At 38.0% G+C, this 15,530-nt stretch overlaps 1 protein-coding gene across 1 annotated transcript; it reads right to left on the bottom strand.

Annotated features, from left to right (window-relative positions):
- Window positions 1–1,191: 1,191 nt before the first annotated feature.
- TMEM144 (transmembrane protein 144) lies at window positions 1,192–15,238 on the bottom strand. The gene is made up of 12 exons (XM_041395712.1): window positions 15,222–15,238; window positions 12,734–12,930; window positions 11,483–11,605; window positions 11,042–11,141; window positions 10,351–10,431; window positions 8,311–8,392; window positions 7,526–7,599; window positions 6,512–6,630; window positions 5,099–5,218; window positions 4,517–4,614; window positions 2,484–2,537; window positions 1,192–1,590 (listed from the first exon to the last, which is right to left on the bottom strand). The coding sequence occupies exons 2-12, from the start codon at window positions 12,870–12,872 to the stop codon at window positions 1,507–1,509; spliced, it is 1,074 nt and encodes a 357-aa protein (XP_041251646.1). The 5' UTR covers window positions 12,873–12,930; window positions 15,222–15,238; the 3' UTR covers window positions 1,192–1,506.
- Between the last annotated feature and the right edge of the window lie 292 nt (window positions 15,239–15,530).

Here is a 15,530-nt window from a genome sequence, read left to right as displayed (position 1 = left end):
TTACAGAAATGCCTTAGATGGGGAAAAAACTGTCAGACACCAAGTTCTGACACCTAGGTAGAAATAAACAATACAAGATGGGAAAAAGCAGGTTGAGTAACAGTTCTAAATTCAAATCTGGTGCAGAGCAGACAAAGAAAGGTGGAAAGGAGAAAGGAGAAATTATGATTGCAATCTAAACATGTTAACAAAATCAAGCCATGATGGCAAAAAGTTGTGATGTGTAACTATGAACAGAGCTTGCAAATGGGATGGGAAAAACACCCATAGTGTTACTACTGCTCTTCTTGGTTTTTGGCTACAAGACTGTAGCCTGACTGCCATGTTTTGGTATTCTACACACACCCAGTCCACTTAGGGAGAGATCAACATGGAGAAGGTTCCAGGGGAACCTCACTGCAGCCTTCCAGAAGCTGAAGGCAGTGTATAAAAAGGAGGGAGAGGGACTTTTTGTACAGGCAGACAGTGACAAGACAAGGGGCAATGGTTTTACACTGAAAGAGGTTAGGTTTAGATTAGATGTTAGCACAAAATTCTTTACTCAGATGGTGGTGAAAGACTGGAATAGGCTGTCCAGAGAAGCTGCTGATGCCTCGTCTCTGGAAGTGTTCACGGTCTGGTTGGATGGGGCCCTCAGAAACCTGGTCTACTGAATTGCATCCCTGTCCTTGGCAGAGGGGTTGGACCTAGATGCTTTTGAAGTCCCTTCCAGCCAACCCATACTATTATCAGGAAAGACACAGAGAAATTGCAAGCAAATTACAAGAAAGAGAAGACTGAAGGAGCTGGGGTTGTCTAATGTACTGAAGAAAAGGCTAAGGGGAGATTCAGATAACATGCTCTGCATATATAAATGTTAGATACCACAAGTAAGAAAATAAACAGTTGTCCCTGTTAGTGGTGGTTATGGAAAATGTGAAACAAAAGTAATTTATTTTGTGGCACCCTTTTTACTCAATTTCCTTCACAAATCTGAAGTGGCTGGAAGATAACATTTTCATGTAAACTAATGAATTTAAAGAATAATGCTTCTAAATAAAAGCTTTATTATCTTCATGTGTATCAGTTTCATAAGGAATATTTCGAGATGTATCTTATATTTAAGTCAGTAAGACAAAATGCTTTAATAAAACAAATCAGCTTGCAAATACATACAGTATTATAAACTAAAATTAAAATCACTGTCCACTATCACAACAATTTATCCACAATTTATGACGACATGAAGTTTAGCACCTGAATGAAAAAAACAAATAATTAGTAACAATAAAATCATTTAGCTTTGATTAATAAAGTCCTTTGATTTTCTTACTATTCCAAGAAAAATAGGAACAAATATTTCCAGATTTTCTTTCATGCCAAATGTTTTCAATTTCCACATGGCTGAAGTAAGTTAATGTAAATGCTGGACATACATTTTGAAAATTATTAGGTATTGTGATCTACCAACATGGTCTTTCTACTTATGTTAAACGCTAGCACCATCTACTGGTCCAGAAGGTCCTTTCAAACTTTAGAAAAAGCTGTGGAAAGTGATCCAGCCAAAATGATGCAAAATGATACTGACAGTAACACGTAGTTTTTCAGTCCCTGTACAGGCAAAAGAAGAGAAAAAGGAAAATATTGTCTTCTCATTACTGATACCACTTTTAAAAAAAGGTAGAACAATGTACTAAATTTCATTTAGGCAGACATTATATGAAAAGAATGAAAGGCTTAGAGAGTTACAAAGATTTGGGTAATGAACATTATGATCTTCCACCGTGGTGTAAAACTAATCTGCAGTGGGAGACACAGAACTTTTAGTTCTAGATCCAAGTTAGGCACCTATGGATACTGGATAGATTGGCAAAAAGAACCTGGTATTACACTGCTAGCATTCAGTACTTTAGATTCTACTAGAAAACCAACTTCTACCCTCTATGTTAAAATCCAGCAAATTAGCTTGTTTTAGACAACCACTGCTGTATCAGTTTAGGATCTTTACATTACACTGTAATTACAAAGGTCATTACAATACTAATCTTTGTAATAATAATAATAATTACAATGTAATAATAATTGTAATTACAATACATGTTGCATTTTTGCATCCTTTGTTGAACCTGACCCTAAAAATGTAATCTACTTGCTGATGCGTTATTGGGACAACTGCTCATTCCCCTGCTCCACTAAAAGAACTGGCTCAAATGAAAACTGTCTTCAGGCAGTGCCTGGCATCCTGCCTCCTGGCTGTGCTACAGTCCTCATTTACATCCACTGCTCCTCATACAGCTATGGAACTAAAATCTTCATTCCTGTAAAAATTATTCACAGTTCTTCAGGTTTCTTGGAAAGCTTCATATGGCATGGTATCACTTTCAGTTTCATAATGCAATACTTGTAAGGAAGAGGAATCTGAGATACAGCTGTACACCAAGTCAGGCTGTTTCTAGAGATAGAGGCAAGCAAGAGATACTAGGTGAGAGGCCTAATTACATTACCTTGATTTCCTTAAATACAAGGACTCCCCACATTGCAGCAACAAGGCCAGGACCCTAAAGAATAAGGTTAATTTATACATTACACAATTTCATTAAAATTTACTCTGTCACATTACTGCTCTCAGGGTGGTTGACTTTTGTCTGGATAACACATTTAAGTCTTTCCATGTGTATAATTAAAGCACTCATGACAAAAGCATAAGCATCACTGAAATATTTACTAAGTAAGATACAATAAAATCTTCAGGAAGGGTTAAAGATTCAAGAAACTGTTGGTTTTTTTTTTTTTTTTTTTTTTTTTTTTTTTTTTTTTTTTTTTTTTTTTTTTTTTTTTTTTTTTTCCTAGGAGGCACAACTTCTTTCTAAATTACACTGAGGAGTCTGCTCCAGTTGTTACATGTTCTTTCAGAAGACTCCAAATAACAAGCCTCACTTCAGTCCAAATTAGAGTCCACAATGTTTCCTAATGTTTCCTTTATTAGCATGACTAACTACTGGACAAAGTTTGATTTTATCACTCAGTATGATATCAAGAGACTGAAACATAGATGTATTTCTTGTATAGCTGGCATCTGGACAAAGCACAAATCCAGCCAGGGAGACAGGTCAGGGAAACTCCTAATTTTCCATGATATTGTTGTAGAGGTTTCCTGGCTAACAGCAAAAAGTGATACACAACAGCAACTTCCAGGCACTCTTGGTAATCGAGTTTTTCCCCTGAGGGAGAAATGATCTGAATTTTCATCTCTGATGAGAAAATATCTGAACATGAAGCAAAAAACCTAGCTCTGTTAATGCTTTGCATTAGAGCTGTTCTGGGAAACACTTGACAGATGTTTGGCCAGTGACCTTCCTCTCTTCATCCTCAATGCAGCGGATGGGACACAGATATAAACAGCAAACAGTGTCTCATGCTGAATATATGTGTGGGTGCTGTTTCCTACTGACTTTACCAACTATTATTTGAGTAATTATAATGTGCACTGTGAGAGGAATGCACTTTAAAAAAATGGAATGAAGTGTTAAAGGGATGTGATGAATACCTCTCAAAACATTTTCTCCAGGATGAAATAAAGCAGCAGTTCAAAACCTGTGGTCCAGATAGGCAGTTTCTCATAAGTGCTTCCTTATATTTTTCATTTTGTGATTTTACATCCTTGCCCTTTAGGCATACTGATAACTAAATTACTAAAGCTGCTTTCCATTAATCCTTCAATTTCTAATTAGAATGATCCCAAGTTTTTTTTTTTTTTCATTGCATACTGCAGAGTATATTTTGACTTACTGCATCTTGCGGCGAAGCTTAATCCCTATTAAAGCTGTTTCATTAGTTTGCTTCCAAAATGCAGCTGTTAAGCAAAATTTTGATTTTAATATTTATTAACTCTCATTTGCCACCTTTGTGTTACCAACTAGTGCAGTGTCTAGAGAGTAAATGCAAAGTTTACATTTACCTAGTAATTGGAATTTATGCTTTAAAGGTATATCATAAACAGGAATAAAACAGACACAGAACAGGCCAACCTATTTTCCACACATTTGTATAAGAATATTATTTTCAGTAGTACATAATCTGTTCTGTTTGTTCAAGAACTGTAAAAAGAAAAAATGCCTGACTTAAGCAAGCAAATCAACTACTAGGGGATAAAATTCATAAATTCAAAAACATCCAGACCAAAATGTACTTCCTGGGATGAAAGCATAAAGAATTCTTCTTATAATCACTTCAATTAAATAGTTAATATTGATATTAACTTGTAATTCTGCTTACAAAGCTTTGGCTTTTACATAACCTGAAGAATCACACTCTCAATTCGTCTGGTTTTTCTTATGCTTGACATTGACCAAGATGGTGCTTGTCACAGTCATTCCTAAAAATCCAGACTAGTGCAGACAAGCAGAGGAAGCACTGTATACTTTTGACTAACAATGCTCTAGACCCATCATAATTTCAAGTCAGTTCTAAAGACAGAAAGGTAAAAAACCCATTCACTTTTAATTCTAGTTGGAGATTCTATTTTTTATATACTTACTGCAGTAATTATTGGAAAGCTCACGACAGCACTGAGATAGTGATTGGCCAGGAACCAGCAGCAATTGGCTATTGCCCAAAGCACACCAGAAACAAACCCTAGAAAAATAAATCCCAATCAAAAACATGCATAGCAAGGTACAGGCAACAGTTTGTGGAAGTTTTATATTTATAGCATAATACAGCAATTGCATATAAGTATTTTAGTATGTTAACTACTTCAACAAGCTGGCTCTGGCAAACTAAACCAAAGCTTGAAAGATAAAAATCAGCTACTCCAACTGAAGTAGCAAATTAATTAAATTTATTATTTTCTGGGCAATGTGCTCTCCACTCCTGGCCATCAGTTTTTGAAAATCTTCAAAGTCACTTTGTTCTCGTTCCAGATTAGAACAAAAGTTAACACTGTCTCCTAACCTTAATTAACCTAATAGTGCTCTTTCAAAAGAGACAGTAAGTCAAATGAAGGTGAAACCACAACTGAAAGGTGAACCACAATTCCAACACACAACTTGAACTAATCACTGCAAAATGGTCCAAAAAAGTAACCAAAATGAAATGCTGATTTCAAAAACAGTCATACCTGGCAATATGGCTTGGGGATAAACACAAGGTTTATTTTTCCTGACTGCACAATAGATCAAAAAGTAGATGGTACTTGTAAGAAATATTCCACTGAAGTGTGCAAAAACATAATCTAAATCTGAAAGAGAAATTACAAAATGTTAGTAAAAACACCAGTTATTAATTTAAACAAAATTATATTCAGTGATAACATTCATATAGACAAAAATGCATAAAGGTGCTACTCCTAAGAATTCAAATTCAAATCTCATTGTGCTGAACACAGCTGCCAGTCTGTGGATGCATATAATCAGGGACCTATTAAACATGAACTAAATGTTGTGTTGACTTATTGCAGGTTTCTAAACATTTCTATGAGGTGCTGTTTTCAGAACTCTATTACAAATTCCTGAATTAACTAAATAAAACCTTGAGAAAATCCTCAGATGAGGCTACAAAACTGGGGTGAAGATTTTACATAATTGTAGATGGTCAAGAGAACTTGTAATTATGTTCCTCTATTCCTGTATCCCTGTTTTGTTCTTTACATTTAAGGGCAAGACAACTGCACAGACTATGTAAGCTAAATATAGCTCAATTTTGTCCTTTTTTAATCTTGAAGGATGTATCACAACTTTGATCACTAGAATTATGAAGAATAACAAATCCTTTAAGAATTTTGTATGTGCTAAGAGCGTTTCCAACATGGTAAAGCAGAAGCATGTAGCAAGGTGATCCTTGTCTCCTAGGAGCTATAAATTCTCAACAGGAAAGGCAGCTATGGTAATGACAACATCTGTTTTGCCTGGCTGGGGAATATATACATTGCAGTATTCAAGAGAAATTGTATATGTCAATGGTGACATTATGTGTTCTCAGCAGCATTTGCTCTTAAGGTGCTTCATGCATTACCTGATACAGTATAACCTGAACCTTAAGGAAAATGTTTCTGGGAGAATGTTATTTGAAAATGGCAATTAGGCTTATGTTAAATGGTTTCAATTTGAAAAACAACATGGTTTTAATTACTTATGTTATTACATATATGCTTTCCTCATCTGTTATGATCAATCTTCTCTTCCTTTATTGCTGTTGGCAATTGGCAAGCTTGTGTCCTAGTTTAACTCATTCTCCACTCTGTATACAAACTCTGTATTTTGAGAATGCTAGTATTTAATGCCTTCAGAAACATACCTGTGAGTTAAGTATGGTAGTCTTTGGGCTGTTTCTCAGTGATTTTTATGGTGTAATTCACCTCTGAGAAAAAGGGAGTGCTAGGGCTATGATTATGACAACATCTAAAGTAGTGCATGATAAAGTGATAAACTGTCATGGTATATTTTCAAGCATATCAAGAACTTCACCCTATGCCTTCAAAAAAGCAGGAGAACACAATGATGAAATGAAGTAGAAGTGATCTATTAGCCTTTACCAAACTGACTTGCTCCTGTGTATACAGTTTCATTTCTTCTTCCATGGTCCTTGATGTAAAGTACTGGTACAAAACTGGAACCGTAGAGTATTCCAGCCACTACAGCCAGGCTACAGCCTCTTCAAAAGAACAAAAATAAGAGAAAATAGCCTTGCATGAGTTAAGGAAGTAGAGAACACATGTAAGCCCAGTACTGCAGGTAAAAAACTGTGCATCATATAAAAATTGCTAGCCATAAAAATAAAACATTTTACCACATTTTTATTTTCTGGCAGAGAAATGGTTCATGTAGTTTCCCTCTACTTTGTAGCCAAACAACACAGACAATGCCTGCTGCAAAAGCCAGTAATCTAGATTAATGTCATGGGAAATTAAATAACTAGGATTTCCTAAAAGCAGACCTAGGAGACAACGAACAAAAATTCAGTTTAAAATGCTTCCACCCTCACCTTTGTTGTTGCCATCTATATATTCCTTATAACTTCCCAGGTTCATTGACTCTTCAGTCTGCTTCTCCATGTCCAGATTGCTGTGTTCTTGGCAGTCTCCACTCCCCACACTGGCTTCTTGTTAGCTTGCTTCTACTTTGAAGCACTTTTACTGTCTCCTTACCATACTGCCATGCCTTCTCTAGCTGTATTCACTTGGAAACCACACCTGGAAGCATGTTATTAGCACAGGCTTCTTCTATGCTAGAGTGGTAATCAACTAGGTGTTAAAACCCAACTCTGTAATTACTGAGTTGATATTTTTATTTCCTTTGCCAAATGATATTTTTCACAGTAGTACCTAATACTTGATCGGTAAGGTTAGACACGCTCAACAATGTCAACAGAATAATCATATAGCTGTGCAACTATTCATATATAGATTTGCACACTATGCTGGTATGTAAAAACCTGTTATTTATTGTATGACTTTGCTAGGAAACCACAAATTCTGCTCTTACACTGTGTTTAACTACTTTCTCTGGCTACTTTCTATGCATCAGCAAAAGAACTGTCAGCAACTTACATGAGTCTCCTTTTTGTTGGAGAAAGTTTGTCCACCCATGAGTCCTCAGTGGTATCTTCAGAAACATTAATAGACTGCAAAAAAACCAAGAATTTTCATGAAAATTTAGTTTAGTTTGTTTTCTTAAAATGTGCAATTTCTTAAAGCATCTTCTGTGATTCACTCTGGTAGACTGGAACCCCTAGTGAGCACTGAGCGCAGCTAGGAAACTCTCAGGGCTCCCTGTCCAGGTAGCCACTGAGCACTGACCTCCAGCAGTAAGGTACAATGGTAGGAGGAGCCTCTGATTCTCCAGCTCTCCTTGCATACTGTGGGCTCCCTAAGGAGCAACAGCCAATCTGGTACCCCCTCACTGGCCTCCAGCCTGTGCCACAGCTGATGATGACAGTCAGCAACTCTTGGCAGCCTCCTGGCTCTACAAGGTGACAAAAACCTGGCCTTTCACCTAAGCACCCTCAGAACTTTACAGCTAATGTTTTATTGAAATTGCTTCCTCTTTTCATATAAGAAAGTAATACACTCTTCTATATGATCTCCATCATAATGAAGAAGGACTTTCTAAGCCATCTAAAGCTGACAAACAAGAAAGAACACTTGGGAATACCTTTTCTGTTGCTAATATCCAAAATGATATCCAAGATCCACAGATTAAGATACAGTACATATTTGTGTTGTTCTATGTAGTCTACCATAAATCCTAGCAAACCTGATTAACAAACACATTTTTTGTTTTAAGATGGATATGTATTTTCACTGCTGTAAAATAACAACTGTAGAGTACTTACACTTTCTCTCAGTAAAGGTGTGCTTTCTAATGAAGTTGAAGAACTCTGGACTTCAGTTTTTATAAAAAGAAATATGACAGCACTCAGAAGAGAAAAATACACCAATAAATACCATGTCAGTTATAAGGACATAACATTTAGCGTCCAGAGACAAAAGTTTTACTTGGAGGCATATTCCCTTGTTTTCATTATTACCCTAGAGTCACTGGAGTATATTTAAAAATGCAATTGCTTTAAAGTCATAACTTACTATGGTTATATATACATAAAAGATATAAATGTAATAATTTTAAGTTATTAATTTAATTTAGCTAAAAGATAACCTAAGTGAAAGTAAGTAAATAAATCAGTTTTGTATCACTTTATAGATCTTTCTTCTTATGTAATGTGATTGAAACATCATCTTTTAACAGTGTGTAGTCACAATCACATTAACAACAGATGCTTTAGCTAACAGTGCCCTTTTGTACGAAACCACACACAAATGGAACACATGCTTGAAAATTCTACATGGAACAGCTTAAAACCTGCATGGAATTGCCTCTATATTAATGAAAAAATACTAATTTTTAGTCTTCCATCATATGTGAGGAATGGGATACTGCTGCTACAGGGCCTTGTGAGCATACAGAAGGAAAAGGGATATTGCTCAGTGCTGCTCAGTGCATTAAGTTAATAAAATGGAGAAGAAAGAGTAATATTACTACTCTTAACCCTGCCTCCAGGAGACCAGGTAAATACATGCAATCAGAACTGGAAGGATCTGTTTTTTACTTTTATGAAAAACATTTTCATCTAGGAATTTCTTCTCCTAGCTGTAAACAGAATATTTCCATTTGAAGAAGGATTAATTTCTTACTGATGGAATAAGTACAGTTATACAAGGATGTCAGTTTCCTCCAGAGGAAACACAGATTTCACACAGGAAGCTAAAATGAAAAGCCTGCTTCTGAGCTCCACAGAGCAACATGCACAGGCTTCGTGCAGTTTGCAGGGAAACATGTTTGCTCACGATCTCTCTCCCTGTTGGTCACTCCTCCATGATATCTCAGAAACAGGAAGCAGGTGGTGAGCTGCATGAATCCATCAGTAGCAGTACTGCTACTATTTTCTCAGTACCTCCCAAAATCATGTGGCACATTTAACAGGAATGGACATAAAGCTGCAGACTCTTAGCAAAGAAGAAAAGTGGAAGCCAAAATCATGAATCTAAGGCAGAAGTTCTGTCCTACCAGTCAGAAATGGCTTATCTCCATGTTTTTAATACCCTCCTTTTCTGAAAGGCACTCTGTTCATTTTCTGTCAGCATGCTTTTAAGTAAGCCTTTAGGATTTAGGGTCATCTTTCCAGCCACCCAGCTGGAAAGCAAGAATACTGCTACATAACAAAGATCCTCTTTCCTCTGTGCTTGGACCAAAATGTATGCATTCATACAAAGAGCAAACACACAGAAAGAAAGAATAAAGTCCTTCCAAAGATCCTGAAGGAAGACACTGCGTGGGATTTGGAAGTGTGGCTTAAGACTTACGTGACACAAAGCTATTACAGATAGCAAAACATGTAAAACCTCTGGTCTTTCATGGACCCCAAAGTACCAGGGAAGGGGTTCTGTGGCATATTCTATTGTTACGAGATTAAGATTTGTACCCCTGACTGAGTGAAGTGAGATCAGAAATCTGACATTTTCTTAACAAGATTCTTTTAATCAGTCTACCCTCTGATAGGATTTGGGGAAGTCAACCATTAGAATAACCTAGCTAGGGAGGCAATTCATGCACCTCTGCTTTGCCTTGAACATGCCTACCAGCATAAACATATATTTTTGTGTTTATGGATAACCGTTTCACTCCTGTACTGGAAAACATGTCTGTTTCTACATGAGCACTGACCAACTAGGTATGGATAGCTCATGAATTTGGAAGTATATTGATTTGCCAAAGATTATTCAAAATATTTGTTCTCTTGTTAAATCATCCTGGTGATTGGTTATTAAATATGTAGTTTACATAACAGATATTCATTATAAGAATCAATTTCTACCTTATAAGTGAAAGTCCAGCTCCAATATAATTTAAGATTGGTCTTGATACCTCTTCCGGGTCAATTCCAAACCAACCAAACCTGGAACATTTAACCAGTTTCACTCAGACACACTGACTTTATATAAATAGTTAAATTATAACCTAGTCTTTGAAGTTTTGACTCATGTAAATAAATCTGCCTAAGTATATATTTTCAGTGTTAGATCAGTGCTTCAGTTGGCTTGCAAAAAACCATGTCTACTTTACAAAAACAGCCTTTAATTTAACATGCATTTTTAAAATATCTATATTTAAAAATTGTAGTTATTTTATCAGACCAGATTGCAGAAGAAAAAAATACAAATATGTACTAGTTTTACATTAAGAAATACATTATTTATTGACTCAATAACATCACTGGGCATTCTTCTTTCTACTGAAATAGAGGAAATACAAAAAGCTAAAACAGTAAACTTGAGAACTTTCCACTAAGAAGGAAAAAGTTCTAATACCTAAAGAGGATAGTTTTAATACATAAAAAGGATAGTGGTAGACTTGGCAGTGTTACATTAATGGCTGGAGTTGATGATCTTAAAGGTCTTTTCCAACCTGAATGATTCTACAGGTGAGTTTTCACTTATTAATGAAGACTTGGCAACATTAATTATGTTATTAATTAATCAATCACTTAAGATTTAAAACATACTTACCTTGAACTTGCCCAGCCTGTCAGCAAATTAAAAGAAGCCCATATCAAAAGACCAAGAGCTAAGCCAATAGTTTTAACAATAGGGACAACTGTAACGTTGCCTGAAATACAAAAACCAAAACTGCAATCAGTTAAAAAATAGAATGTGATCTTGTATATGTTTGCTTTCGGTTCTGTACCTCGTTGGAAGGCAAAGAAATTTAGGAAGCTACAAGGTAGTAAGAATGTTTTTTAAAAATAGATACATTGAACATAGACTTTTCCTCCATATAGTTTTAAACATTATTTTTGGTGTCAATTTGCCTCTTAGAAAGCAAGCATAATAAAACAGAATTTACTATAAGTTCCATTAACAGTGATGCTTAAAGAACTGAATAACTATTAAATAACTACTATCTTATATGTGGAAAAGTTTCAAGTATCGGAATCTTTTTATCCTCACCTGTAGCCCACACAAAACCTCCAACCATAGCCAGAGGCCAAAACCGGGGGCAATTCTGGATCAAATTGACCACCAAAGAAACTATCCATATGGAGGCACAGAGAATCCACTGGAAGAACATGCCTGTGGAAAAATCAAATGCACACAATAGGGAATTTGTGGAATACTGCATGTGTGAATCACGTAACAGTTTATGTTTATCTTTGATGCACTAGTAGAGAAAAAAAATCAAAAAGATGGCCACTGCCTTTGTGAATATCAGGGAACCTTGTTACAATTTATTCAAAGCATGTATTTTTAGGGTGGGTTATAATTTGGTTAACCTTCTCCTTATCACACATTCTTCCTACAGAGTTGCAAAAGACACTTTGCTGGCAAAAGTTTGCACAAGCCCTAATTCTTAAACACATGAAAAGTTTGACGGACTTCTGACAAAGACGATATTCAGTTGCTGCAAACTTCTCCCACCACTCCAGTAGCTGCTAACATGGAGGACTGCACAGGATGAGACTTTTTCAAAGCTCAAGCTTTTCTGGTAATCCCAGACACTGAGGATGGTCAGTGACAGATCTTTTCTACCTCTGTAGATTCTTGAAGGGTCAGTTAGGCAGACCAGTTAACTTTATGCCCAAGCTTGTCTTGTTAGAGTCATATCTGGCACAAAAAGCAGAGGCTATATTCAGCCTGCAATGCAGGTACCATATTGCAATAACATAATGGCAAATTTACTCATTTACAGATCTGTTAATTGATTATGCTTCATATAAACAGGAAAATTTAACATAAACCTAGTAAAGTGACAATATTACAAGTACGAAATAGGAATGATTGTTTCCTCTTACCAAGTCAGCAAATAAAGTTACTAAAATTTCAGTTTTTGTTTTTATGTCAGATGCACAATTGAAAGGCAATGCTCCAAAGTCCAAAAATTTTTGCCTTATTTGTAAATAACACTTTATGTATCCAGGAATCTCCACAAGGGTAGAAGAAAGAACATTTCACTTTCCATTGTGACATTCTCATTAAATGTACATCATCACTGTCAAAGTGCACAACTTATAAAAAGGCTCTTCTAAAGATATGCCACATTCTGAAGCAGTATTATTGATTTATACCCTAACAACAGCAGACAAAATTAAACATACTTTCTGGATTAATGCTGTGATGATGGCATGTAATAATTTGCTGGTAAAATATTATTCCTTTTAGCAAAAAATAGCAAACCAAAGAAAAGAGTACAATTAAGTTTACCATCACCAGTATCAAATTTCTTGACAGGCACAAAGTTTGTCCCAAATAGAAGGACAGCTACTGTGGAAGAGGTAAAGCCAATAGCTAGATCTGTTCCATTGCTGATGTTAGCAGCACCGTAAGCTTTCCCGATATTCATCTTTGTTCTGAAGGTGTTTCTTTTTGTGGAGTTGTTTTGCTGCAGGTCTGGACAGAATCTGGAATCAAAGAATGGAATTAAATATGTGGACTATTAATTAATACCAACCTAGTTTAGAAATCTGAAACTTAAAGGACCCTACATATTAATCTCTCAAAGCTGAAATGAACTGCAAAGAGGTTAATGAAGAAAAGGTTCATGTAGAACCCCATGAAAACCTGACACAAAACATGAATAAAGTGACTTAAGAACAGATAAACAAAAAACCCCAATATTGTATTTCTATCAGAAGACACAAGAAGTGAATGTAGAGGTGCACTCAAAGGTTATGAGGACTTAAATTTCTGAGGGCTATGGGAAGCATTGATGTTTTAGTGAGATGGTATCAGAATATTCCTTATTCCTGTAGCCAAAGGGTGGGTGGGTGGGTGGAGGGGGTCACACTGGGGTGTGTCAAAAAATGGGGGTAGACAAAATCTTAAATGGCAGAAGCATTTACAGCAGACCCATTGTCAAGAAGTCAGGAACAAGTGCAGAGATTCTATAGGTGCCACAGTGAGATCAGAATGGAATCATAAGGTAACCACAGGGATTGCTGTAGCTGATACTAAATATGAATAAAGGTTCATTTTTCTGTGGGGAGCAAAGGGAGAAGCTGCCTCTATAATTTCCTTGTTCATTCCACATAAGTATATTAAGAAAGGCAAAGATCATTTTACTCGCAGAATACCTCAGACTTTTTCTAAAGTGAGTCATCTTTAGGTTACACTCAACAGATGAGCCACACATGCACTTTTGATATGGAGTATCACTTTGACAGAAGAGGTGTCTCTGAGGACAACCACAACAATATGAACTTTGTGTAACTAACTTTCCAAAACTTGGGACACTTTGTTCCAAATTTGGCTAAATTTCACATCCAACTTTCAACTCCATTTCAAATCCTTCAAGAGAAAGCTTAATGGGACAAGGCCTGAAGCAACCTAACTTCTAATTTCAATGACAGCACTGCTTGAAGCAGAAAATTAACCAATGACCTACAGAGACCCCTTCCAAGCTAAGTAATTCTAATACTGTATGATAAAACATCAAGAGCAAATAATAAATTGCCACACAACATTAACCTGACTATATTTTTTCTACATACTTTCCACATCAGAGAGCTTCTGCGAGTTCACTAAAAGCCTCTTCTCTTCAATCCTATGTTATTGCCAGACGGACTTGCATATGTCCCTCCAAAGACTTAGGAGGTAACAAATGCCAAAACCAGAACAAATGCCGAATGCTGAAGCTGCTATGCTCTTAAAGCATAGCAGTTGTATCTGAAACTCAAGCAAAGGCAACTGCAATTGATACTGTTATTGAAGGCTTTTTTTCCACTAAGTTGCCCTTACTGAAAGGTACTTCAGGATTCTCAGCAGCAGAAAAAGTACAATTTTGCTATTGGATGTTGGAATTTTGTTGGCATACATTGCTCTTTTCCTACTAAGCTCACTGGTTCACCTCCCTGGAGTGTTGTGCTCTGCATTTCCACAATTCCCTCAGAAACATGACACCCACACCAAATCATGATGCTCACTTACTGCAACAGCAACGCATCGCTGTGATCTCTGCAGAGAGGGACAAAACCAAGAGGCCCTGTCCTTGAGAGCTTTCACCTCAACGGTGAACCAAATTATTGCCAAGATTCCAAAGAACCTCTTTGCTAATTAAGTGGGTTTTATTAAAATGTCGCATGTCGTACTGACTGTCTATTTGTACATTTCTTCTATTATCCATTTACCATTAAGGGTGGATACTTTCACCCTTAACTTAGGACGCTCCTGTTCTGAGGTGGCTCAGATTAATGTGCCCAAGTGACACCATAACCCTTGCTCTAGCGACGTATCTTTGCTTCCCTGAGGCGAGCTCTTTTAAAAGACGGGCACTGTTTTCACTAAGTGCTATCACGGAACAAGGAAAACGCTCAGCTCAGAGCTCCACCCGGGCCGCTGTGGCTTCACTGACGCCACCGCGCCGGGGCAGGCCCGGGCTGCGGGCGGGACCGGACCCGGCCCAGCCCTCGGCCCCGGCCGCCGCGGCAGGGCAGCCGGGCCGCTGGGCACCGCAGCCCGAGGGGATACCCGAGACCCCGCCCAGCCAGACGCCTTCCTTCCCCCAGCGCCCCGCGCTAGGCTCAGCGCCGCGGCGAGTTTTACGGCGCTCCGCTCCGGGGCGGAAGGCGGCCGAGACGGGCTCATACCGACAGATCGCCGGTCCCGTCCCTCCGTGCGGCCTCGGCTCCGCCGCTCGCCCGCACCCCTCCGCGCCCACTCCCGCCCGGACCCGCACAGCCCCACCGCCGCTCACCGCGGCCGCCCGCCCGCGCCGGCACCGCCCCGCGCCTCGGCCCGCCTCCATCCGCCTGTTTCCACCCGCTTCTGCCTACTGGTCTCTCTTCCCTATCCGGAAGCGGGGAGGGAGGCGAGCGGGGAACACGTTTCTACTGCTTTTGTCTTGCCGCCATGGTGGCTTCCCTTCTGGCGGGGAAGAATAGCTAAGAGAAAACTTAAATTAATGCACTCATGTCGTGATAAACGCGCCTTTGGTCCTCCCCGCCGTAAGGGTGCGGATGCGACAGTTCCCTGCCTAGTGCAAGTGCAGCTGTGGACTCCACAG

The sequence above is a fragment of the Onychostruthus taczanowskii genome, unplaced genomic scaffold (assembly GCF_017590055.1).
Source record: "Onychostruthus taczanowskii isolate IOZ18803 unplaced genomic scaffold, ASM1759005v1 scaffold12, whole genome shotgun sequence".
Classification (NCBI taxonomy): domain Eukaryota; kingdom Metazoa; phylum Chordata; class Aves; order Passeriformes; family Passeridae; genus Onychostruthus; species Onychostruthus taczanowskii.
This window is presented reverse-complemented; position numbering and strand designations above follow the sequence as displayed.

What these genes read in the sequence shown, in the direction of transcription:
- TMEM144 (XM_041395712.1), bottom strand. Translation starts at nt 12,872, where the DNA reads ATGAATATCGGGAAAGCTTACGGTGCTGCTAACATCAGCAATGGAACA. An exon ending in CACCTTTACTGAGAGAAAGT is followed by an intron (nt 7,600 to 8,310) that starts GTAAGTACTCTA and finishes GTTTTTTTGCAG; the next exon opens with TCTATTAATGTTTCTGAAGA. An exon ending in CACAGGAGCAAGTCAGTTTG is followed by an intron (nt 5,219 to 6,511) that starts GTAAAGGCTAAT and finishes TTTCTCTTTCAG; the next exon opens with ATTTAGATTATGTTTTTGCA.